Here is a 24,743-nt window from a genome sequence, read left to right on the forward strand (position 1 = left end):
CTCTGTCATAATCCCTGCACCTCTACCAAAGAATGGAGTTTCTCGTTCAGCTCAAGCAGTATGGGGCTTGTGCCTCTGGAGCAGCAGAATCTTAGTTTTAATCCCTGTAGTGCCATAAAATTCCAAACATCCAGAATATGCAACCCATTGAGGCAGCCATGGATTTGTTACAATACAATATATAGCCAATAACAAAAATAAAAAATTGACTACTTTTTTTTCCCTACAAATATTTTATTAAACTATTATACTGGCTTCTCTAGTTTCAAAAAACCCAATTCTTGAGTAGGTATGGAAAGCTAGGACTTTGATCTACCTATAGATATGCAATATTTGTACAATGCTTCAACTATATAAATCCCATTAATACATATGCATCAACATCTCAACATAAAAGGTTTTCAAAATGTTACCTTCTGTTTCCGTGACCCAGTTTACCATCTTCTGCCTCTCCCCAAGAATAAACTTCGCCTTCTGAAGATAGTGCCAAACAGTGCTTTCCTCCTGAGTTCACAGCAACTTTCTTTATGAACACATGCTGAATGGATTCCAGTAATGTTGGTGTGGAAACTGACTCAGTCCCTCCAATTCCAAGCCTGCCACCTGCACCATATCCAGTGGCATAAAGCTTCAATGAATGAAAAAAAATGTATTTTATATTGTTAACTTCCTGAATAGGAACATTCATTTAAACTACATGATACACTCGGTGCAATTAATTGGATTCTAGTATTCATTGCTTCCTTGGTGACACAAAGGACAGAAACATTCTTTGCACATCTGAATTTTCTTTCCTGGAAAGTATAGAATATATACACTTAGAGTAACTGTATATATCAAAACTCAAATGCCTTTGTCTTTACACTTGATATGAGAAAGCTACATTAGTATACAAGCTAAACTTCTCTTATGGGGAGAAGAGGGAACTTCCAAGTGACTTAGTTTTGAGCAGCTGTTCTGTACTCATAGACGCTTTTTCCCCCATGAACCATTTTGAAATGATGTTTTAGTGCAAACTCTGTAGGCTTGCTAAACAGTACTGACATACAGGCTTTTATGGTCCCTGTAGCGAGGCGGTGGGATACCGCGCGGCCCCGCTGAGAGACGAGCCTCCCCTAACACCAATGTGGGCGGAGCCACTGGGTCCTGCGCCCGCCCCTCAGAGGTCACGGCGCAGACCCGGAAGTATAAAAGCTCACCTGCAGAGCTCAGTTGAGAGCCAGCTGCCGCAGAGACCAGACGTCTGCGGCCGAGCTCCCTCGGGGAAGACAGCAGAAGGCCGCGGCCGGCCTGAGGCCGCACCGGGCCGGCTGAGCCTACCTCTCGCCCGTTACCCAGAGGAGGACTGGCCGAGCCTGCCTCTGGCCAGCTACCCCGAGGAGCAGCTGAGCCTGCCATCCGCTACTTACCCGGAGGAACCGATGGTGTTTGAGACCGCCGGCGATGCTACGACGACTCAGGTACCTTATGACGGGGAGTACCTGAAGTGGCCCGGGGCAGCTGACCCCAGTCTGGCTGCAGCATTGCCTGAATCTATGTCAGTGCATTGCGGCCAGGATCCCCACTGACGGCAGCGAGTCTTTGCCACTGCTAGGGCCCCGGGCTGGGACGCAGTGGAGTGGGAGGGCCTGCGTCCCCCCTGCCACCCACTCCTTGGGTGGCAGACTCCCCACTTTTCCCTGGCCTGGAGAGGCTAGGACCTCCTGTTATAAACTACTGACTCAGCCCCTGCCTAAAGGCCTGAGTCTTTGACTCTTTGTTTGCTGCCCCGCCCTGTCCCAGGGCCTGGGCTGATATTGACTAGTGACTCAGACCCTGCTGAAAGGCCTGAGTCCCTGACAGCTTGTTTGCTGCCCCGCCCTGATCTAGGGCCTGGGCGGCTATCTGAACTATTGGCTCAGCCCCCGGCTTAAAGGTCTGAGCCCCTGACCGTGTGCTGGCCGTCCCACACTGCCGCAGAGCTGACGGCCGGTGGACTAGAGCGAGGCGGTGGGATACCCCACGGCCCCGCTGAGAGACAAACCGCAGCAAAGCCGCACCACAGTCCCAAAAGGTTGAATATCTACGTATGCCCCCAACATTTTAAGAGTCAGTTACATGCATTTACATTGTAGAAAGTAATTTTCTAAATTACCTTCAAAAATTTAGTTTACACAAACTAGGTTTAAGTAAAGAAAAAAATTAAGACAGTCTCACAACTAAATTTTCCCTTTCAGTCTATATTTCATGAATTTGACTGGCATAGTGTGATATTGAATGTCTATGGGATACTATCATACAGCAAATTGTTAAGCCCACAATTTCAACTTTAATTTTCAATTTCCTTGTTTTTGATTACATCACACAAATTAGACAGAAGAAAGGCTTGAATTCCTTTCCCTCATTAAGTTAAACTATTGATCAACAATTCTACAAACATGAAGCACATCAGCATTCCCATCAATAAGAGTAGACATTCAAAATAATGTTAATCGTTTGTTCAGAAGCAGATGTCTGTGTTAAAATGAGTATAGCTCTCTAAGCTTAGAGCTGGTATCATCTTCTGTACGTACAGTAGAGAATTTTATTATACTAGGTTCCTAGTTCACCCTGTCAGTACTGGCAGTTGTGTGTGGGTTTGTTTTGGGTTTTTTTAAATAAAAGTTTTGCAAAATTTACACTGAGTCAACCAATCCCACTCACCCTGGCAGGCTGACATTTGCCAGGGAAGTCTAACTTGAACAGTTCTTTATTGTAACCCTTACCTTTCCATCAGCAGTCACCGCAAACAGAGTCTGTTCACCACCAATTAATTGCACAGGTCTAAGTGTGGCCAGGGCTTCACATGGAGTTGGAACTTTCACCTTTGCCCCTTCAATACCTCCAAGCTGTCCTCTATGATTATGACCCCAACCATAAATAGTTCCACTACCTCCAGCTGAAAGGGTCCAATCATCTGATCTCCTGCAGATAATTCAAAGGAACACAAAGGAAAAGTGTAGAAGATTGAAAATGGAAGCTTTGATATGCTCACCTTTTCATTCTAACACTTAAATTAGAATGTCACAAGACCAAAACATTATGGCAGATTAACATAAGAACCTGTTCATCCATTGCACAAGCTGTTCATCTTGCTCTCTCTTAAAGGCATCATGGCTCTCATGGAGAACATCCATATTCTCATTATCTGCCATTAATTCTCGGATTTTCTTTGCCACCTGCAATGTTATGCTGGATTAGAAACCATTACTAAAATACCAGTTACTCTTACTTAACACTTGGCATAAGAGTATTTAAATCTCAGCTATTTTCTTCCTCAGATTTAAGTATATTGTTAATACAGAGCTTCATTATTAATTTCTTTTAACACACCCACATGTTCTGCTACCCTATATGAAAATATTTCTGCAGTACCTCATCAAGGAAAAGGCGAGGCAATGAAGTTCTTTTATCAAGAGCAACAGCAACTCTGGAGGCCATACAGTATCTTCTGAACCAAGCCCATTTGTGTGTCTCTGCACAGCAAGGAAGTGTGTCCAATTCTAGATCACAAGCAAGAGCTACAAGCACCTGCAAAAATAAATAAAAACAAAAAAGTTCTGGAACTATATTGCTTTTTGGGTGCAACAGAAGTGTGATTTACTTCAGTGACACTAAGCTCCAGTTGGAAATAAGCATGCACTCAGTGGACCCTTTACTGGATGTTCCTGATGTAGAATGTGGCAGTTTTCTGGAAGTGTCATTTTACTTTGTTTACCATACATGCTTGCTAATATAAAATTCCAACAGAACCATGCTACTTAATTATCCAACATTAGTATCTTGTTACCTTAAAGAAAGGGCTGTGAAGCAACTGCTTGCCACCTCTCACAATAGGATCTTCATAGTCAAACTGCCGCTGCAAAGCTTCTGGAAGGCCTTTAACCAAAGCAGCTAAAGCACTGCCCGTGAAACTCTGGGAAAAAAACAGCAAAAGGCAAAGTTAATCTATACACTTAATATACAACGGTAGAAAAAGGAAATTCTTACGGTAGTTGTGATGGAAAATTAATTGCAATTTGATAACCAATGTGGAACATGAGCTCTGTCCAGATCCTAATAAGGCATGTGTCCATATCAAACACCACACTTACTGGCAATTCCAGATGCAAAGAAGTAGATAGTACAGAGTATGAACTAGTTTTTTGTTCTTAAATGAAGACCCACCAAAATAAATTTGAAGCTAACTGCCCACCTGTACTTTCCCTGTCTGTAGCTTACCACAGATTTCAGTTATCACAGCTGCATCTGGCCCCTTTCATGAGTATTACATTAATTTGAACAATTAACAAATTAGAGCAAGACATTACTATTGATAATTTGAGCTTCTTACCATAGTTCGTGTTTCTCCATCATTATCCCCTAGAATCCTATTTATGTTAATAGATTGGCCAAACTCTGTTGTTAGCAGCTTCCGTAGTCTCTGCAAGGCCCACATTCTGTGTCCAGCAGCTAAAATGGCAAAAAGAAAAAACTTAAATTGCTTATAGTATCATTTTTACATCTAATCAACAGACTTCATTTTAAATTTGCACCTACCTAGGGCACTCAATTGAGCACATGCTGCAAGTGACGCTGCCAGGCGAGGAACTATACTCCTATTGGAAGCAAAATTCAAGCGGAAATCCAGCAAACATGTTACCAAATCCATTGATGGACAAGAAAGAATGCAGCGATCTGAAAGGAGGTCTTTAGGGCCTGTGAAAAAAATTGGTAGCTTTTTTAGTCAGTTATCATGAGAATCTTAGTAAGTGGCCTGAGATCTCAACACCTTCAACACTCACTATAAAACAAGTACAGTAACTCCTTGCTTAATGTTGTAGTTATGTTCCTGAAAAATGCTACTTTAAGTGAAATGATGTTAAGCGAATCCATTTTCCCCATAAAAATTAAATGTAAATCGGGGGGGGGAAGGGGTTAGATTCCAGGGGGAAAAAAATTCGCCAGACAAAAGACATTATATTTACACACACACACACCCACACACACACACACTATAAGTTTTAAACAAACCAATACTGTATACAGCAATGATGATTGTGAAGCTTGGTTGAGGTGGTGGAGTCAGAGGGTGGAAGAGGTTGGGATATTTCCCATGGAATGTCTTGTTGCTAAATGATAAACTAATGCTCGGCTGAGCCCTCAAGGGTTAACACATTGTTGTTAATGTAGCCTCACACTCTACAAGGCAGCACAAATGAAGGGAGGAGACACAACAGACGCATGGCAGTGGCTGCAAACATTCCCTGCGGAAACTAAATGTGATGATGAACCCATGCTATCCCACTGGAGCGCACCATTCTCTCCACTTTCCAAAGTGCCGGGTGGTGCATGTGTGTGAGAGACACGCACATTGCCCCTTTAAGTACGCTGACCCCACTCTAAGTACACTGCCTTTTTAAATAGATCAGCAAGTTGAGACAGCAGCTGCTCCCAGCAAGCTCCCTCCATCCTGAGCCCTGTTTTGTTCCCCACCCCCGCTCTTTGGAGATAGGGTACAGGAGCGGGGGGAGAGGGACACCCTGACATCAGCACCCCTCTTCCTCTCCATCCCCTACACAGCAAGCAGGAGGCTCCCAGGAGCAGCTCCAAGACAGAGGGTAGGAGCAGCACATGGCAGTGGGGGCAGGGACACCTGAACTGCCTGGCAATTGATAGCTTGCTGGGCAGGTGCCGTAAAGGGAACTTAGGGGAGCTGATGGGGGACTGCTGGTCCACCATGGTTGCAAGTTCCCACCAGCTAGCTCCAACGGGCTGCTCTTCCTGCAAGCAGTGGACAAAGCTGGTGGCTGCCAAACAATGTTATAAGGAAGCACTGCGCAACTTTTAACGAGCATGTTCTCTAATAGATTAGCAACGTAACAACGAAACAACGTTAACCAGGATAACGTTAAGTGAGGAGTTACTGTAGTTCTAATCCAGATACTCATCTTTCTAAGGAGAGTATGCCAAAACTGTATCCTCACTTATTTATGTATCTTGTTACTTTGTTGATCTATTCTCTATTCTAAATAAACATGTATAAGTGGACACTGCAACCTTTGCTTATGAATACCCAACTCTCTCCTCCTACCATATATTATGACTTACCTGCAGCTGGCATGATAGGATAAACTGTGAATCGCCATCCCCATCCATTCACAGAGCCATCACTGATGAATTTCCACTTTAATTCATCTCCCGGAATTCGCAATTCACTAGACCAATCAGACCACTCACGACCTGTTACAGTGGGATAATACATACACACATTTTCATCTATACTGATTAATGATTACTTCAGTCATCCATAAAATATCATATAGCTACTAGATGCTAGTTGCTGTAAGCATTAAATGAATGTTTCCTAGAAGAAAAAGATAGATCTGTAAATGAAGCACATAAACGTGCATATAAAAATAGCTAAAAATCCAAGACAAGAAGCAATTTCCTGACAACACAACTTTGTTCCTGCTTGAAAAGCTCAACTTAAATTGTCATCTAAGAGATGCCTTCAGGTGTTTTAATACCAAAGTAAGTTACATTTCTGAAAGTCCACTTTCCTGTGGAAAAAATAAAATGTTGGCAACAAGCAATCCATGACAATATACAAACTGAATTCACTATTTAGAATCTTTTCCCACTTTCTCAGTTCAGTACTTGTTCTCTCTGCAGAGACTGATAATAGTTATAAAGTACCAAAAACAGTTTTTTACATAAGCCTATTTCATTCCTAAGATAAAAGTCCTACAGAGAAAACATTTAAAACAATAAGAGAATCTACACACATGCTAATAAGCTTAACAGACATCACCCCACTTCTAACATGAAGGACTGTTCCTGCCAGAGCCCAACACCCCACCCCAGGGGTTCTCTTTGTGGTGACAAGATCATCACAGCTTCAGCTCAGAACAAGCACATTCATAAACATGATTAGTCCACCCTTTACACAGTTCAGAGGACTCTGACCTGGAATTTCCAGAAGCACGTAATTTGTACACACAGGATCTCTCCTCCCAGTGCAAAGCTTCAAAAGGTTGGCTTCAGAGAGAATTTGCCTTTCCCTCACCCCCATGTACTTCCTAGGAAACCTACTGCAAATGTATTGTCCCAAAAAGCCCTTTGACATTCCTAATATCTTCCAGAGATTGCATTAAATCTTGTCTTCCTGCTAAAGAAGTTCCACATAATCTCACAATAGTACAAAAACATTTACATTTTAATATAATGAATTCCAAAGATATTTACCTTAATTCAATAAAATGGAACTCAACTAATGAGATTTGTCCACAATATTGCCTGTCACAATCACCATCAAGCAACTTAAATACAGTACTAAAACAATAATTATAAACTTGTGTGCCCAAATTGATATGAGATCCAATGTGAAGGCATGACTTCTTGCTCCCTACATCTACTTTCAGACACCATGACCCAATTTGAATAATCTTGGTTCAGGGAGATGGTGGACACCAAAAGGCCCATGCCACTATACAGATTCAAAGTGCTCCATAAAATGGACTTCTGCTCTTGGAGAAAGGGGTCAGCAGAAATGGTAGCCATCATGATCCATAGCTTGCCCATACTTTAAATGGCACACTTGATGAGAGTGAGAAAGGAAAATACCACATGGGTGAGTAAATGAAAGAAGAAAAAAGACGGTTACTCACCTGTAGTAACTGGTGTTCTTCGAGATGTGTTGTTCCAATCCATTCCAGTTAGGTGTGCGCCAGTGCACGGCTTCTCCGAACTTTTTACCCTAGCAGGCTGGCGCCTGGAGTGGCGCCGCTATGGCGCTAAATATATACCTCAGCCAGCCCGTCCGCTCCTCAGTTCCTTCTTGCCAGCTACTCCGACAGTGGGGAAGGAGGGCGGGTCTGGAATGGATTGGAGCAACACATCTCGAAGAACACCAGTTACTACAGGTGAGTAACCGTCTTTTCTTCTTCGAGTGATTGCTCCAATGCATTCCAGTTAGGTGATTCCCAAGCCTTACCTAGGCGGTGGGGTCGGAGTGAGACGTGGCAGAGTGCAAAACTGCTGAGCCGAAGGCTGCGTCGTCTCTAGACTGCTGCACCAACGCGTAGTGGGAGGCGAAGGTGTGGACCGAAGACCAGGTGGCCGCTCTGCAGATGTCCTGGATGGGGACATGGCTCAGGAAGGCGGCTGACGAGGCGTGCGCTCTCGTAGAATGAGCGGTGAGTCGGCATGGTGGCACGTGAGCCAGCTCGTAGCATGACCTGATGCATTGAGTCACCCAGGAGGAAATGCGCTGGGTAGAGACCGGCTCGCCCTTCATGCGATCAGCGACTGCGATGAAGAGCTGGGTGGAACGCCGAAAGGACCTTGTCCGGTCGATGTAAAACGCCAGCGCCCTACGGACGTCGAGGGTGTGGAGCTGTTGTTCCCGGGGCGAAGCATGGGGCTTCGGGAAGAAGACCGGGAGAAAGATGTCCTGATTAAGGTGGAAGGCCGAGACCACCTTTGGTAGGAAGGCCGGGTGAGGACGAAGCTGCACCTTATCTGCGTGAAAGACGGTGTAGGGGGGGCCCACCGTCAACGCTCGGAGCTCCGAGACTCTCCTTGCCGATGTTATGGCAACCAGGAAGGCCGTCTTATAGGAGAGGTAGAGGAGAGAACACGTGGCCATAGGCTCGAATGGTGGACACATGAGCCTGGCCAGGACGAGGTTCAAGTCCCAGGTCTGGGCAGGGCGACGCACTGGCGGGTATAAGCGGTCGAGGCCCCTCAGGAAGCGGGAGACCATCGGATTGGAGAAGATGGTTCGACCGGCGGACACCGATGCGAGGTGGACCCGCAAGGAGGAAACCGCCAGACCCTGCTCCTTAAGGTACCATAGGTAGTCTAAGATGGTAGGGACAGGCACCACGAATGGGTTGAGCCCTTGCTGGTCACACCAGAGCGCAAACCTCTTCCATTTCGCCATGTAGGTGGTACGAGTGGAAGGCTTTCTGCTTTCAAGCAGGACTTGCTGCACGGCCGCCGAACAGTCCCTCTCTGCGTGGGTCAACCACGCAGGTACCAGGCTGTAAGATGGAGGGACTGCAGGTTCGGATGGCGGAGTCTGCCGAAATCCTGGGTGATGAGGTCCGGCCATAACGGGAGGGGGATGGGATCCCGAACGGAGAGCTCGAGCAGCAGGGTGTACCAATGCTGCCTCGGCCAGGCCGGAGCCACGAGGATGATTGTGGCTCGATCCCTCCGCAGCTTCTGGAGCACTCTGTGCACGAGCGGAAAGGGAGGGAAGGCATAGAGGAGGTGAGTCTGCCAGGGATACAGGAAGGCGTCCGACAGAGAGCCCGGCGAGTGACCCCGGAACGAGCAAAAGTGGAGACACTTCCTGTTCGCCTTGGAGGCGAAGAGGTCGACCCGGGGAAACCCCCACCTCTGGAAAATCGTATGTGCAACGTCGGGACGAAGGGACCACTCGTGGGAGAGAAACGACCTGCTGAGACGGTCGGCCAGCGTGTTCTGCACTCCCGGAAGAAAAGACGCTTCTAGGTGAGTGGAGTGGGTCACACAGAAGTCCCACAGGAGGGTCGCTTCCTCGCAGAGGGGAGACGAGCGGGCACCGCCCTGCTTGTTCACATAGTACATCGCAGCGGTGTTGTCTGTGAGTACTGTTACACAACGGTGTTGCAGGTGGGAGCAGAAGGTTCGGCAGGCGAGGCGGATGGCACGGAGCTCGCGGACATTGATGTGCAGCGCGAGCTCCTGGGGCGACCAAAGGCCTTGGGTGTGAAGGTCGCCCAGGTGGGCCCCCCAACCGAGTGCCGAGGCATCCGTGGTCAGCGTGGCGGATGGGCGAGGAGGATGGAACGGGACCCCGCACACGAACTCCGGGGTGAGCCACCAGCGGAGGGAGTCGAGGGCCGTCCTGTTGACCGTGACCACCATGTCGATGGGGTCTCGATGAGGCCGGTACACCGTCGCGAGCCAGGATTGGAAGGGGCGAAGATGGAGCCGCGCATATGCGGTGACATATGTGCAGGAGGCCATGTGACCGAGAAGGCGTAGGCAGGAGCACACTGTTGTGGTCGGGAAGGCGACGAGGTCCCTGATGATGGAGACCATCGCCTGGTGCCGGGCTCGAGGGAGAGAGGCCCTGGCAACCGTGGAGTCCAGAACTGCGCCGATGAACTCCAGCCGCTGCGTTGGGAACAAGGTGGACTTCTCGGTGTTGATGAGAAGACCCAGCCGCTGAAAGAGAGACAGAATTTCTGCCATCTGTTCTATCACGAGCTGACGGGACTGAGCTCGTACCAGCCAGTCGTCGAGATACGGGTAGACGTGCACCTGACGACGGCGGAGGGCTGCTGCTACGACTGCCATGCATTTTGTAAAAACCCTTGGTGCAGTGGAGAGTCCGAAAGGCAACACCGTGAACTGGTAGTGGATGTTGTTGACCACAAACCGAAGGTAACGCCGATGAGGAGGATAGATCGCGACATGGAAGTAGGCGTCCTTCATGTCGAGGGCGGCAAACCAGTCTCCCGGATCCAGGGAGGGAATAATGGTCCCCAGGGTGACCATACGAAACTTGGGCTTGAGCAGGTATTTTTTCAGCTCTCGCAGGTCCAGGATAGTTCGCCTTGGGGATGAGAAAATAACGGGAGTAGAATCCCCTGCCCTGCCTGTCTTGAGGCACTGCTTCTATGGCACCCACGCTCAACAGAGTCTGAACCTCTTGCAAGAGGACTTGCTCGTGAGAGGGGTCCCTGAAGAGGGACAGGGAGGGTGGGTGGGAAGGCGGGGGCGAAACAAATTGAAGGCGGTATCCCGACTGGACTGTTTGAAGAACCCAGTTGTCCGATGTTAAGCGGGACCACGCCGAAAAGAAATGGGAAAGGCGGTTGTAAAATAATGGGGAAGGATCCGGTAGGGAGAGTGATGGGCCGTCCTCGGGCGTCCCATCAAAAGGCCTGCTTAACCCCCTGAGGTGGTTGCGGCGGTTGCCGGACGGACGACGGCGATTTTGGGCCGGTCGTCGGCTGGCATAGGGGCGATAGCGCTGTTGGTAGCGGGAGGGCTGCGGCCGGAAGGGCCTGTGCTGCGTCGCCGGCGTATGCATGCCGAGCGTGCGGATGGCAATGCGCCCGTCCTTCAGGGTCTGGATCCGAGAGTCTGTCTTTTCGGAAAACAGACCCTGGGTGTCGAAGGGGAGGTCCTGGAGGGTATACTGCACCTCTGGCGGCAGGGTGGAGGACTGCAACCAGGAGATGCATCGCATTGTAACGCCGGATGCCAAGGTCCGAGCCCCGGAGTCCGCGGCGTCGAGGGCGGCCGTAATAGATGCCCGGGAGGACTTCCTCCCCTCGTCCAGCAAGGCGGAGAACTCCTGGCGTGATGTGGAAGGCAGGAGCTCCGCGAACTTCGCCAGGGACGTCAGAATGTCAAAGACGTACCTGGCGAGGAGGACCATGATGTTTGCGATCCTGAGCTGCAAACCCCCTGCGGAGTAGACCTTACGGTCGAGCAAGTCCATGCGCCTGGCGTCCTTGGACTTAGGCGCAGCGGCCGGTTGGCCGTGCCTCTCGCGGTCGTTAACAGATTGGACTACGAGGGAGTCCGGGGTTGGGTGGGAGTAAAGGTACTCATAGCCTGATGGTGGGGCTGAGTACTTGCGCTCGACCCCGCGTGCTGTGGGTGGAATGGAAGCAGGGGTCTGCCAGAGCGTAGTGGCGTTCTTTTGAATGGTCCGGACAAATGGTAACGCCACGCGGACAGGAGCGTCCGCACCCACCACATTGGTAATTGAATCCTCGTCCTCTTGGACCTCCTCGACGGGGAGATTCATGGACGCCGCCACCCTGCGAAGCAGGTCCTGGAACGCCCGGAGGTCAATGGGCGGGGGTTCGCTGGTTGCAGCACCTGCCACCGCTTCATCCGGCGAGGATGATGAAGATGCACCCTGCACAACCGGCTCAGGCTGTACGGCCGGTGGTTGAGCCTCCTCCAAATCGTGGGGCGTGGGTGGTTGGTGGACCGGAGGAGCAGCGGACTCGTGCCGGGGGGAAGGAGGCGGCCGGCTAACCGTCGCTTCAGGGACCCTGGTACTGGCGGTCACATCCCTGCTGGGAAACGGGATACCCTGTCCTTCATGCTGCCCCCACGGGACCCAGTAGCCCCACTGTTCATGCGGACGACCTTGTGGGGTCGGCCACCGATGGTCAGCATCATCGGCACCGGAGGCCACGGATGCTGCGCGGGATGGCCAAGGCGGTGCTGCGGTGCCGAAGGACTGAACCGCTGGAGGTGGGAGGCCCTGCACCGACGGCACGGAGGGTCGATATGCAGAGCGCCGACGGGACGGTGAACGTGAGCGCTGACTGCAGCGGCGCCGGGAGCTCGACCGGCGCCGGGAGCTCGACCGGGACCGGGATCCGCGGTGCCGGGAGTGACTCCGAGAGTCGCGGTGCCGAGATCTCTGACGGTACCGACGATACGGAGACCTGGATCGGTGTCGTGACGACCGGATCGGTGCTCGAGATCGGTACCGGGACTCAGACCGGCGTCGGGATGGCGCTCGGTGCCGTGAAGAGGAGCGGCGACGAGATCCCGAACGACGTGACTGGGACCTGCGCCGGGACCGGGACCGGGACCGGGACCGTCGTCCATGCCGCTCGTCGATAGATGGCGGTCTTGTCATTCTGGCTGGCTTGCCCAGAGAGACAACAGCCCGCACCGGCGGTGCCGGGGGCTCGGAGCCTCTGTGAGTCTGATCAGGTCCCGCGCGGAGGAGAATGTCTCCGGCGTCGAAGGCAGCCTTGGCTCAACCTCGGTCGGTGCCGGGGAGCGTGGCGGTGCCGGACTCGACGGCGCTTGCGGAGCCGGAGTCGAGGGCTCAGACGCACTGTCGCGGCCACTCTTGTGGCGGACTCAGCCTTCGCCAGTTTCTGCTTGCGTGAAGGCGAGCGAGCGTGCCGGGTCGCTTTAGGCGGCGGCTCAGGTACCGTGGCCACGGTGCCGGGCCGTCGGTGCACTCTGCACCGGCAGCCCTCGGTGCCGCGCTGACGGTGCCGGAGGCTGGAGGACGCCTCCATAAGGAGCTGCTTGAGGCGACTGTCTCTGTCCTTACGGGTTCGCGGCTTAAAAGCCGAACAAATAGCACACTTGTCGGTGCGGTGTGCCTCGCCCAGGCAACGGAGGCAGGAGCTGTGGGGGTCACCCACTGGCATAGGCCTCTGGCACGCTGCGCAGGGCTTAAAGCCCGGTGCCTTGGGCATGAGCCCGCACCGGGGAGGCGACAGGAGGGACGACTCCCCCTATCCTTATCTAAACACTAACTAACTACTGACTACTGAACTAAACTAACCGTAAAGAAACTATATACAACAATGAATAGCGATAGCTAGGGATGTGGAGGACTACTGAGCACTCCACAGTTCCGACTGCCGTCACGGGCGGGAAGAAGGAACTGAGGAGCGGACGGGCCGGCTGAGGTATATATTTAGCGCCATAGCGGCGCCACTCCAGGGGGTTGCTAGGGTAAAAAGTTCGGAGAACACCTAACTGGAATGCATTGGAGCAATCACTCGAAGAAGAACTGACAGATACTGGATATATGATTTGATCCAGGGAAGGGAGGAGGAGAAAAGAAAGAAAAAGGAAAGGAAGAAAGAGCAAGTGATCGAATTTAAAAACTCTCCAGTCTGTGCCAGATTTTATTTAGAGCACTTGAGAGCAGAAAGATTTGCCTTTAATGTAGTAAAACCCATATTTCCAGAATTTTAAAATTCTTACAATGAAAAAAAACCATCTAGCATTCCTGTTATAAAATACTGTTTCACACTATGTTCAGATTCATTAAAAATAAATACCTTGGTTATACAGAAAATTGTACACCACACATACTAGGAACCATTTGGAGATGTAACAGCAAAATCAGCATTTACATTTGATCTTAAGGTACAGGCAGGAAAACTTATTTTACAAATCACAACAGAATTACCAAGCGACAAATTAAAAAGTAAAGCAAATTGAAGAGTACGTTTCAATCCTGCCCCAAAACAATTACCACATGCTGCCAGCTTATACTGGTCTTTATACATAGAGGTTAGAATGTTAAAACATATTTTAAATGTGGAGCCTATCAAAAATAATTTAGGCTGCAGATTAAAGTTGAAACTCTTCTGTAAAATACACTACTTTATTTGCACTTTAGAAATTACTTTGCATATATGCACAAATATTAAAAGTTGTTTCTGTTAATTACCAGAATCTACATGTGTTTCAGTTATGGTTATGCGTGCTTCAGAAATAATCTAATGTATTGAGACAACTGCTTAAATTTTTTAAATTTTGCTTATTAAAAAACATTGTAAATCAATATTTGATATGTATTTTTCTAGCCTATTCTCCACCCAAAATAAACCTATACCATTTGCAATACGAGTATATTTCATCCAACAGTAAGAAACTAAGCACTTAAGAAAAATAAAGTAAATATAACATTTGGATTCTTATCACCTGATCGGACTGAAACTATCCTGTTGACTCCATCCATTATGGTGAGAGGGTCATGGCGTCGCTCTGTAGAACACTGGCGATCAAATTCTACTCTGAGTCCCTCAGCACCTAACAAGCAACAAAGTACTTTATATAATTAAACAATAAGTAAAATGGGGAAAATGTAAGCTTTAAAAGTCCAGTGAATTAAAACACTGTTTGAACTGTTCTATGCTGATCAAGCTGGAACGTAGCTATTTTCTATTAAGATAATTATTTGCCTGTAATTAATGTTCTTTGAAAGTATTACATAGTATAGATCCACACACCACCCATGAATTTGGGCCAATTGTACATGACACTGTTCAGGACACTACAAACCTTACGTAATCTGTTAAAGCATGTCAGAGCAAAGTATACCTGCAAGCTGAGGCAAAACGGCTAATGGCATCAGAAGTCTAACTTTTGGACAGTATTAAATCAATTCAAAATGCAACCACAATGCACAAAGAAAAATTATAGTCTAATAGTTAAGGCCAAGGACAAAGAAATTTGTTTATTTCAGGCCCTGATAACAATTTACTATGTGATTATGGGCAAGCTGTTCCCAATAAAAATTAGATGTGATCTTCAGCTGCAGAGCAGCTGTGTACCAAATCCAGTACTGCCCAGAGAACCTGAATTCATGAAGAGTACATTTAACAAATTCAAGCAAGGTTATCATCATCATCAAGCGTACAAATTTTTATTATAACAGGTATGTTAAAACTACCCAATTTACTCAAACATTTTAGTGAAGATTCAAAATGGATGATTGTAAACTGAATCTAAGTGTCTGTTCCTGCAAATCTGCATAATGTAAGTAACTGAATGGATAATTTCTCATCTCATATAAATCTTATCAGAATTCCGTACCTGGTATTTTAACAGTGCCACTGGTTGAAGTATCATCTGTATATGGATGGCTACTTTCCACCACCACTGGCTGTGAAGAAAGACGGCCACTTTGCGAGTCTGTAGCCACATCTTCTAACTCTGTAACACACAGCTCCAACAACATGTCAGCAACCTAAAAAAAACATCTCTACTGATTATACATATCTTCATAAAGAAAACAATTCAGTCTTCTAGAAAAAACTGATAACGAGAGTAAGCCATGATCCCCATCCTTCTTGGTGTCTTGTCCATTACATTCCAATATTCCAACAGAAAAGGTATGAATAAATGAAATAAGCCTCTATTTCAGTTATCAGAGCAATGCAACAAGAAGCAAATATCACATTAAACCCAAAACAGGCAAGAAAAATAAGTTTAAAATGCCCATTAAACAAACAAATGAAAACATCAAAGGTAAGTGTTAAGATAACTGAATGCTAAAATATGCTAATACCCAGGGTTCTCAACCAGGGGTCCATGAGCCCTTTTCAAGGGGGCTACGGGGCCCCATGGCTGAAACCCAAAGCCTGATCCTTGACACTCCCCACAGGGATGAAGCCAGAAGGTACGGGGCTGAAGTGCCGATCCCCGGCACCCCCCATGGGGCCGAAGCTCTGATCCCCAGCGCTCCCCTTGGAGCTGAAGCCAGGAGCAGTGGGGCTGAATCTTGGAGCCCCAAGCCCTGGTGCTCCCCGGGGGCCAAAAGCTCTGAGCCCATAGGCAGAGTTGGGGGGTATGGAGGGCGCTGACCCCTGTACCCCAAACTTCAGCGGATGAGCAGGGCAGTTGCAGGGCAGCTCCCTCCCTGCCCCCCATCTCCTTCTCTCCCCGCCCCCTGGCCAGGTCAGCGGTGGGAAGCCAGAGCGGGACAGCTACTGCTCTGGCTGGTGACATGGAGCAGGCAGCTGCCCCTCATCTCCTGCTGGTGCCCGGGGTTGAAGCTGCCCCCTCAGCTCCCAACCTCCTTTGCTCCCACAGAGGCAGGCAGTAAGAGCCACCTGGGTGGGGGGGACCCAGCTCCATGGCTGGCAGAGCCCTCCGGGAACCAGGACCGCAGGGGAGCCCTCTCAGCACACAGCCCCTACACTACTCCTTGCCCTACACTTCGAGCTACCCTCCATGCCTGCACACAGCCCCTAGCTAGCCTCTCCCTGCACACTGAGCTACCCCCATACCTGCACAAAGCCCCTAGTTATCCCCTCCCTACACCCTGAGCTACGCCCCTGCTCGCACGGATCTGGCTCAAGCCCTGCTGGCCTCTGCCTCCCTCCCCCAAAATAGATGTCCCTGCCCCGAGAGCCCCCCACCTCCGCTGGGTCCTGGAGTTTTTAATAGCATGGGGGGGCGGGGCTCCGGGGAAAAAAGGGTTCAGAACCCCTGGGAAATTTATAATATTGACTCTCATTAATTTTTACAGCAAACAGCTATATTCATTTGGTACTCCAATAAAAGGTTTATGGACTGTTATATTAGTATAAGATAATTATTAGTTTTTATGTTTGTAAAAACCTACATCTTCTGAACCTTTATCTTCAATGAGTAGGCATCACCGCAACAGAATGAGAAAGAAGGGAGGATAGTTAAAATACAGTAAGACAACAAAAATCACTTTGACTGACCTGTGGGTATGCAGTGCCCATTCCAGACAGCACAGCGGAAAGAACATCCTTTCCCTTCTCACCAGCCCTGGTGGAGACAGCAAGCTTCAGCAGGTCAACCATGACTCGTGTGTCATCCGGTACTAAAAGACTAGTGAACTCATCCAAGTATTGGGGTTCGGGACCAGATACTTTACTTTGGCTTTCTACATCCTGAAAGAGAAATTCAAGAAATATATAATATATAATGAAGAAAGATGGAAGAAAGATTTTAAACAACAAACTGAGTTAACTTGCCTATAAAAACCCAACATGGTCACAACCTGTTCTGTAACTGTTGTTCTTTGAGATGTGTTGCACATGTCCATACTGCTTCAGATGTGTGCATGTTCAGTGCACTAGCATTACAGACTTTTCCCTTAGAGGTACCCCCACATCAGGGCAGCCCATGCACCCACTGCTGCCTCCTACTGCTGCACAATGGCACAAAGGGTAGAGCCACCTTGATCCTCCTCAGTTCCTTCTTACCAGACAGATTTAGATAGAGAGGGGAAGGAGAGTGGGTCATGGAATGGACATGTGCAACATCTCACAGAACAACAGTTACAGAACAAGTTAGGAACCATTTTTCTTAAGTGATTGCACATGTTCATTCTGTTTCAGGTGTCTCTCAAGCAGGTCAATCAGGAGATGGAATCAGAGTCGACCTGAATAATGACAGAAGGATTAAATGTCCAAATCTGATATCTCTAGTCTGTTGAGAGACGGCATTAGAATCAAAGATATGTACTAATGACCAAGTTGCATCTCTACAAACAGCCACTACAGGCACATGAGCTAGAAAGACTGCACAGGCCATCTGAGATCTCGTTGAACATGCCAGCATGCTGTCTGGGGAAGTTACATTGGTCATATCATAGCACAAATGTATACAGGAGGAAATCCACAATAGGATTCTTTGAGATGAGACTGGAATGCCCTTCATCCTGCCTGCAACTGCCACAAACAGTTATGAAGATGGCCTATGGTTTAGTCCTATCCAAGTAAAATGCTAATGCTCTCAACATCAAATGTGTGGAGTCTCTCCTCTTTCTTATGAGAATGAGGATTGGGGAAGAATGTTGGTAAGTATACTGCCTGACTGATATGGATGTGAGAAACCACTCTGGTGAGAAATTTTGGATGAAGGTGAAGATGTACCTTTTCCTCGTATAAGATACCTGATGGATCAGATACCAGGGCTCTCAATTCCCTCACTCTTCTTGCAGAGATAATTGCCACCAAAAAGGCTGGCTAACTTGAAAGATGAAGAAACAAACAGAGAACAGGCAGTTCAAAGGGCAAGGTGGGTGTGTATAATAATGTTCAAATCCCCACGAGGGAACATAATACCTCCTTTCAGTCCTCTTAGCTGTGTGAGGCAGGGAAGATGGTTTTTGCCACAACACTCTAGTGGACTCCCGAATAGCTTCATTTATGGTCAGCGCCACCCAATAAGGCCCCACAGATGCCAAAATGTCAACCAATCTGCCTGAGCTCTCCTGAACTACTTCCATCTGTATATCAGGGTGGAAGCCATTCTCTTAAGGAGATTCTGATGGGCCCTATAATCATCCAGAAACGGTGAGAAAACACTGGACACTACCACCTGATCAAGTGATGAGGAGGAGTAACCCAAGGCTGGCTGAAATGGCGCTTCTCCCAATTCCTCCAAAGTGAGATTCATTGGGGCAGACCGGTCAAGTCTGATAACCGAGCTCAGTACCAGGAGTGGCTTCTTGCAGATCTCAACGCAAAGAGTGATCACAGTACCTACTGGAACAGGGAGGGGGAGAAGAGGAACTGGAGCTGGATGGAAACCCACACTGGCTCCAGTAGAGTTACAGATATGGCACTGGAGTCCAATTTTTTCCTGACAAAGGCTCCCTACTGATGAACCAATATGGAGCCTCCACTGGATACCAGCAGTGAAAACTTCTCATAGCAGAGTGATGTTTTACGTGACACGTCTGTAACACATAAGATCCAATTTCTGACTCAGACAACGAACCCAAGTCATTCAATGAGGGAGGTGCCATGTTTCTCAGTGCTGGGAAGCAGTGATGGGAGTCTGGAGAGGAAGGCACTGGAGAAATTATAGTCAGTTTGCCCCTCAACTGCATCGTACGAAGGGGTACCAGACCATTCGAAGGTGCCCATGGTACTTGGTGCTGAACTCTAGCAGTCAGCAAGTCCTTGTGGGTGACTGTTGGTATTGGGTGAAGTGTTTCTTGAACCACCAGTATCAATAGACTCAGCTGATCACTTGCCATGACATCAGTCTCGGGAGTTGACAGCACCAGGAGTCTCTCTTGGTGCTGCTGAGTCAAAGAGGACGCACTGACGAACAAGATGGTGCTTCCTTATAGTCAATCTCAACAGCATCAGTACTTGAGTTAACAACCTCACCTAAGGTTCTACCTGCCCCGAAGGCAGACTGCTTGGCACTCTGCGCACTCTACCCTGCTTCTCAGCTTGGCTGCTGGACACTGGTGCTGGCAACCTCAATCTCCTGGGCAATGCCGTTCCTCAGTGCAGTCTTCCAATGTTTCTTCTTCAGTACCGGAGAAGGAGATCAATGTTGGGACTTTGCCATGCCAGGAGGCGCGCTCCTAAGCAAAGTAAAGGCGCTCAATGCCCACCTCGAGCAGGAAGGTTCTGAAGATTGGGAAGGGCTGCATCCATAAGGAGGTGTTTTAGTCTGACCTCCTGGTATTTGTTAGTTCTGGGTTTCAAGCCCCTGCAGATTTCACATCTGTCCCTGATATGTGCTTCTCTGAGGCACTTCAGGAACCTGGAGTGCAGGTCCCTGATCGGCATCAGCTTCCTGCATGCGTTTCAAGGTTTAAAGCAGTGGTCTCCAACCTTAACGCACAAGATCACTTTTTGAATTTAAGGGCAACCCAGGATCTACCCCATCCCCCCTCTCTTCATCACTCGCTCTCCCCCACCCTCACTTTCACCAGGCTGGGGCAGGGGGTTGGAGTTTGGTAAGGGGTGCGGGCTCTAGGCTGGGGCCAAGGGGTTCGCAGTGTGGGAGGGCACTTCGGGCTGAGCCTGAGGCAGCGGGTTGGAGTGCAGGAGGGGGTGAGAGGTGCAAGCTCTGGGAGGAGCTCATGGCTGGGGCAGGGGATGCAGGAGAGGGTTTGGGGTGCTGGATCTGGAAGGGGGGCAGGCTCTTGCTGGGCAGCACTTCCCTTGGGTGGCTCCCAGTCGGTAGCGCAGCGGGGCTAAGGCAGGCTCCCTGCCTGCCCTGGCCCCACGCCACTCCCAGAAGTGGCCAATGCACCCCTGCGGCCCCCGGGGGGGTGGGGGGAGTGGGCACTTGCACTGCCCCTCTCTGCAGGCACCGCCCCACAGCTCCCATTGGCCACAGCTCCCCAATTACCAGCCAATGGGAGCTGTGGGGGGGGCACTTGCAGGCAGGAGCAGTGCACGGAGACCCCTGCCTCCCATTCCTCCGGGGCTACGCTGGCCGCTTCTGGGAGCAGTGTGCTGACTGGGAGAGTGTCCAGGATCGACCGGTTGGTGACCACTGGTTTAAAGTCTGGGGACTGAGGCATGCCACAGCACTGGGCATCGACACCCATAACCACTGGGAACCAAAATGTAAACTAAATACATTAGTAAAATAAAAATAAAAACCTACACTTCAGTAAGACGACGCAACAAGTACCAACCATATACAACAGAAAAGACTCAGAAAGAGGGAAACACTTGTGGTAGCAAGTTACCACCTGTGATGATTGTCAGAGCGTGCTAAGAAGGAAGAGATGAGAGTTGGGTCTACCCTTTGGACCATCATGCAGCAGCACAATGCAGCAGAGGACACATGTGCCATACCAATGGGTACAGCTGAGGGAAAAATCTCAAATGCTAGTGAACTGAGCAAGCTTACACCTGCAGGGGAACAGGCATGTGCAAGAACTCCAAGAAGAAACAGAAATTTAATACTGTGACCCTAAGACAGGGGTGGGCAAACTTTTTGGCCCGAGGGCCACATCTTGGTATGAAAGTTGTATGGTGGGCCATGAATGCTTACGAAATTGGGGTTGGAGTGCAGGAGAGGGTGAGGGCTCTGGCTGGAGTTGCAGGCTCTGGAGCAGGGCCAGAAATAATAAGCTCCATTATTACTTTTCCGTGATTTTCCATGGCTTGTCTGCAACTCAGCTGCAATTTGGGACAATCATCCCGTGATTCAAGTAGGGGCTCAATAATAAACATCTATCAGCCGTATCCACAGTTTTGACTAGTAGAAAGTAGTGGTAGGTTAACAAGTGTTCAGCTCCTATTTTGTGAAAGCCCTAACTAATTAAAAGGGAAAATGTGAAGAGAAATACAAAATATCAAGCCACAAAACCGTAATAGATGACTGACTGTCAAATCCTCAGCACAAAGTCCTAAGGAAAAAAATATCAACTATTTCTTGATTTTATGAACCAATGCTTATTAGGCAAGGCTTAGGAGCATTGCATATTTAGGGATCACTTCACTACATCATTTGGGGCATTTACTAAACAAAAATTTGCCATGCTGAAGTATACTATAAAAATTACTGCCTACTTATGTAAACAATACTTTTACATGCATTAGACAGTAGGGCTGGCTGGAAAACAAAAATTTCAGAAAAAACAAGCTTTCAAAAATTTGTTTTCATTCCGCATCAGAACTGAAATGAGACCGTTCGAATTTTAGGGTGAAAAAACCCACAAGACTACCAACCCCAGAATAACCAGTAACTCAGTGGTGGTTAGGGCACTCGCCTAGGATATGAGATTCAACTCCCTGCCGAATTTGAAACTAAGACATAGGGCAGGTCTACACTACCGTTTAAGTCGATCTAACCTACGTCGCTTAGGGGTATGAAAAAGAAACTCCTCTGAATGACAAGTTACAGTGACCTAAGAGCTTTCCACACCAATGCTATAGCGGACATAGCTTCCACCTCTCTTATGTCGATGGGAGAGTCCTCTCCTGTCAGCATAGAGCATCTTCACTGGATGTGCTGCAGCTGCGCTGATTTAGTGCTTCTAGTGTAGACCTGCCCTTACACCTGGGTCTCCCACATCCCAGGTGAGTGCCCTAAGTACCAGACCATTATTGATTATTTTGGGGTAGGGGTCCCTCTCTCCCCTTTTCCTTTGGGTCTCCCACATCCCACGTGAGGCTATTGGTTATTCTCGAGTCCCTCTCTCCTCTTCCAGAAATTTCATCCTGACCTTAAGAAACCTTCCCAACTAAATTTTTGTAAAAATAAGATACTTATTCATGAAACATTTCAGCTTTAACAAAACAGCACTTTTAGATGGGAAAAAATTTCAAAAAATTTGTGACCAGCTCTACCTAGCACAATAAAAAATACATTTGCATTACACAAAGCTAACTAACTACATACACGGAGTTGTATTACATTCTCAACAAGAAACAGGATGTATACTAAGCAGTGAATTTAGAAATAATTGCAGAATCTGAGTTTCCTGTAAAACAGCATGCATATGGCAGTTGCTGTAGCACCAGAATTTTTTTTTTCCTCTGATGACATAACTTGTCAAACACCAGAACAATTCAATTGCTTGCTGGAGATACATAATAAAACCTATAATCTTAAAAAATATTAGCAATATTACTTCTTTGGTTTTCGTCATGGTCTCTGCTATGATACTGGCAGCTCCAGGATCATCAGTGACTGGAATGAAAGGACGAGAAGAGGCAGCAGCAGCTGAGGGAGTTACAGCAGAGGGGGTCACAGCATCTTCTGAAGAAACAACCTAGTCAAAAAACATCATAGTTAACCAGATAGCAGAGCAATAAGATACTGCATGTGTTTAAACAAGCTTAACTAGACTTTTTAAAAAGAAGTTTGTGCTCAGAAAAGAGATGCCTAAAAACAGTAGCATCTTATTCAAGAAATCCAGTCCCTGTATGAACCTTGCAGTGGTGCCTACTGGCGAACTAAGGGCTTTTCTTCACTATGGCACTAAGTCGATGTAAGTTATGCTGCTTCAGTTACATAAAACTACATAAGCGAAGTCAACATAACCTACATCGACTTACTGCAATGTCTACACCATGCAATTTCAACAGGAGACGCTCTCCCATCAACTTAGCATTTCTTAACCTGACTCGCTAAATCGACGCTGCTGCATCCATCGCAGCAGCGCTGATTTAGCTCGCAGTGAAGACAAGCCCTAAATCAGGGCCCCACTGCACTAGGTACGAACATGCAGTAAGATGACAATTCTTATCCCAAAGAGCTTACAACCTAAAAGACAAGACATAACAGCTGGATGAGACAAACAAGTATGTCAGCATGGGGGAAATGGAGATGTATCCTCTTTAGTGACAAAATTATTATTACTATTCCTTTTAACACTGAACAACACACACAGTATGTTTGTATCTGGCTTTCTTTTCAATACACCACACAATAGAAATAAGGTTACAATTATTTGTTACATTTGAAATAAGATTTAGACACTGATGATTCTCTTCATCTTGTCATTTGTTCTTTTTTAAATCCAGTTTATAAATTTACTTCTACTTCTTAAACTGTTTCAATACCTGATTAAGAGAACACCAATATCTTTGAATCAGGTCTAAAACATGGTGAGAGATTTCCTTATGTTTTTATCTGATTCACTGGACTCTAAACTTGTGAATTGATCAATTATAATCAGGCACAGCTGACAAATCGCAGGTACTTCATGGCATTGATTCTAGAAGTTAGACTGATACTGAAGTAAAGTTCTTACATGTTACTGTCAAATTAAATAAAGGAAAATACTTCACAGTGTTATTGTTGATGGATGTTTCAGCACTCCAAAATTGTTGTTCTGATAGCAAAACTATTCTGATTTTATTTATTTTACCTCTCCTCTCCTGTCTTGCCAGGGATTTGGACTCAGTCTCTCTTCAACATCCACTGCTAGCACACACTCTTCCCCATTGGCAGGGCTCCCTGTAGAAGCAGCATCTGGTGGTGGGACCGGGGATGAAGAAGGACATTCCACTGGTGCAATCATACTTGCAGGCATCAGTGCTCCAACCACTGCATCCCTAAATCAAAAACGAACAAACTGTTGAGGAAAGACTTACACTAGGACCACCAAATCCTCTCCTTGGAAGAAAAGTGTCCTGTTATTCAGCTAGAGTAATACTAAAAGTGATGGTTTTCAATGTTTGCAGTCTACAGGGTAGTTTACTTCCATTCCATATGGGAGGACTCACACTTAGCTGAGATAGTTACAGATGCCTACAGAGTTTGGGGATTTTTAAACCAAAGTCTTCCACAAGTTTCTTTTCCACTAATATTTCTCCTGTCTTTATAAACAGAAATGAGCAATCTCAAAAGGAGCCCTCTGCTCTGTGATATACATTCTCAGCTGCAAGGTATATAACAAGATTATTGCTGGGAGTTGCACTTTTGGAAAGCTATCATTCTGTTCTTATTTGGATGATGCACTCTCACATGAGACTTTTAAATAAGCTAATATTTTGTTGCAGAGTTTCCTGTTCCACATAAGACAGTCTTGTCAGGAAAACCTGTATCAACAAGTTGATTTCAAGTGAACACTAAAAGGAAATTAAAATGAAGTTAAAGCATACATGCTAGAGCCCTATTTTATACCCATGATTACCTGGTATAAGGGAGAAAATGTATGAAGTAGCTCACTATCTATGCTTCACCCTGTAAAATACAACAAT

General features: G+C 47.5%; 1 protein-coding gene across 4 annotated transcripts in view; it reads right to left on the reverse strand.

Moving 5' to 3' along the window:
- Window positions 1-24,743, reverse strand: part of HERC2 (HECT and RLD domain containing E3 ubiquitin protein ligase 2) — a 201,145-nt gene that overhangs the window by 30,493 nt on the left and 145,909 nt on the right. For all 4 annotated transcript variants that reach the window (XM_039525659.1, XM_039525664.1, XM_039525678.1 and 1 more), the window contains 13 exons: window positions 23,909-24,095; window positions 22,667-22,807; window positions 17,022-17,213; window positions 15,382-15,535; window positions 14,488-14,595; window positions 6,109-6,240; window positions 4,558-4,716; window positions 4,352-4,470; window positions 3,809-3,934; window positions 3,394-3,549; window positions 3,082-3,197; window positions 2,745-2,943; window positions 414-628 (listed from right to left, as the gene is read on the reverse strand). In XM_039525659.1, the coding sequence (XP_039381593.1) occupies window positions 414-628; window positions 2,745-2,943; window positions 3,082-3,197; window positions 3,394-3,549; window positions 3,809-3,934; window positions 4,352-4,470; window positions 4,558-4,716; window positions 6,109-6,240; window positions 14,488-14,595; window positions 15,382-15,535; window positions 17,022-17,213; window positions 22,667-22,807; window positions 23,909-24,095 (2,004 nt within the window). The remainder of the gene's footprint in view (window positions 1-413; window positions 629-2,744; window positions 2,944-3,081; window positions 3,198-3,393; window positions 3,550-3,808; window positions 3,935-4,351; window positions 4,471-4,557; window positions 4,717-6,108; window positions 6,241-14,487; window positions 14,596-15,381; window positions 15,536-17,021; window positions 17,214-22,666; window positions 22,808-23,908; window positions 24,096-24,743) is intronic.

This window comes from Mauremys reevesii, linkage group 1 (assembly GCF_016161935.1).
Source record: "Mauremys reevesii isolate NIE-2019 linkage group 1, ASM1616193v1, whole genome shotgun sequence".
Taxonomy (NCBI): Eukaryota; Metazoa; Chordata; order Testudines; family Geoemydidae; genus Mauremys; species Mauremys reevesii.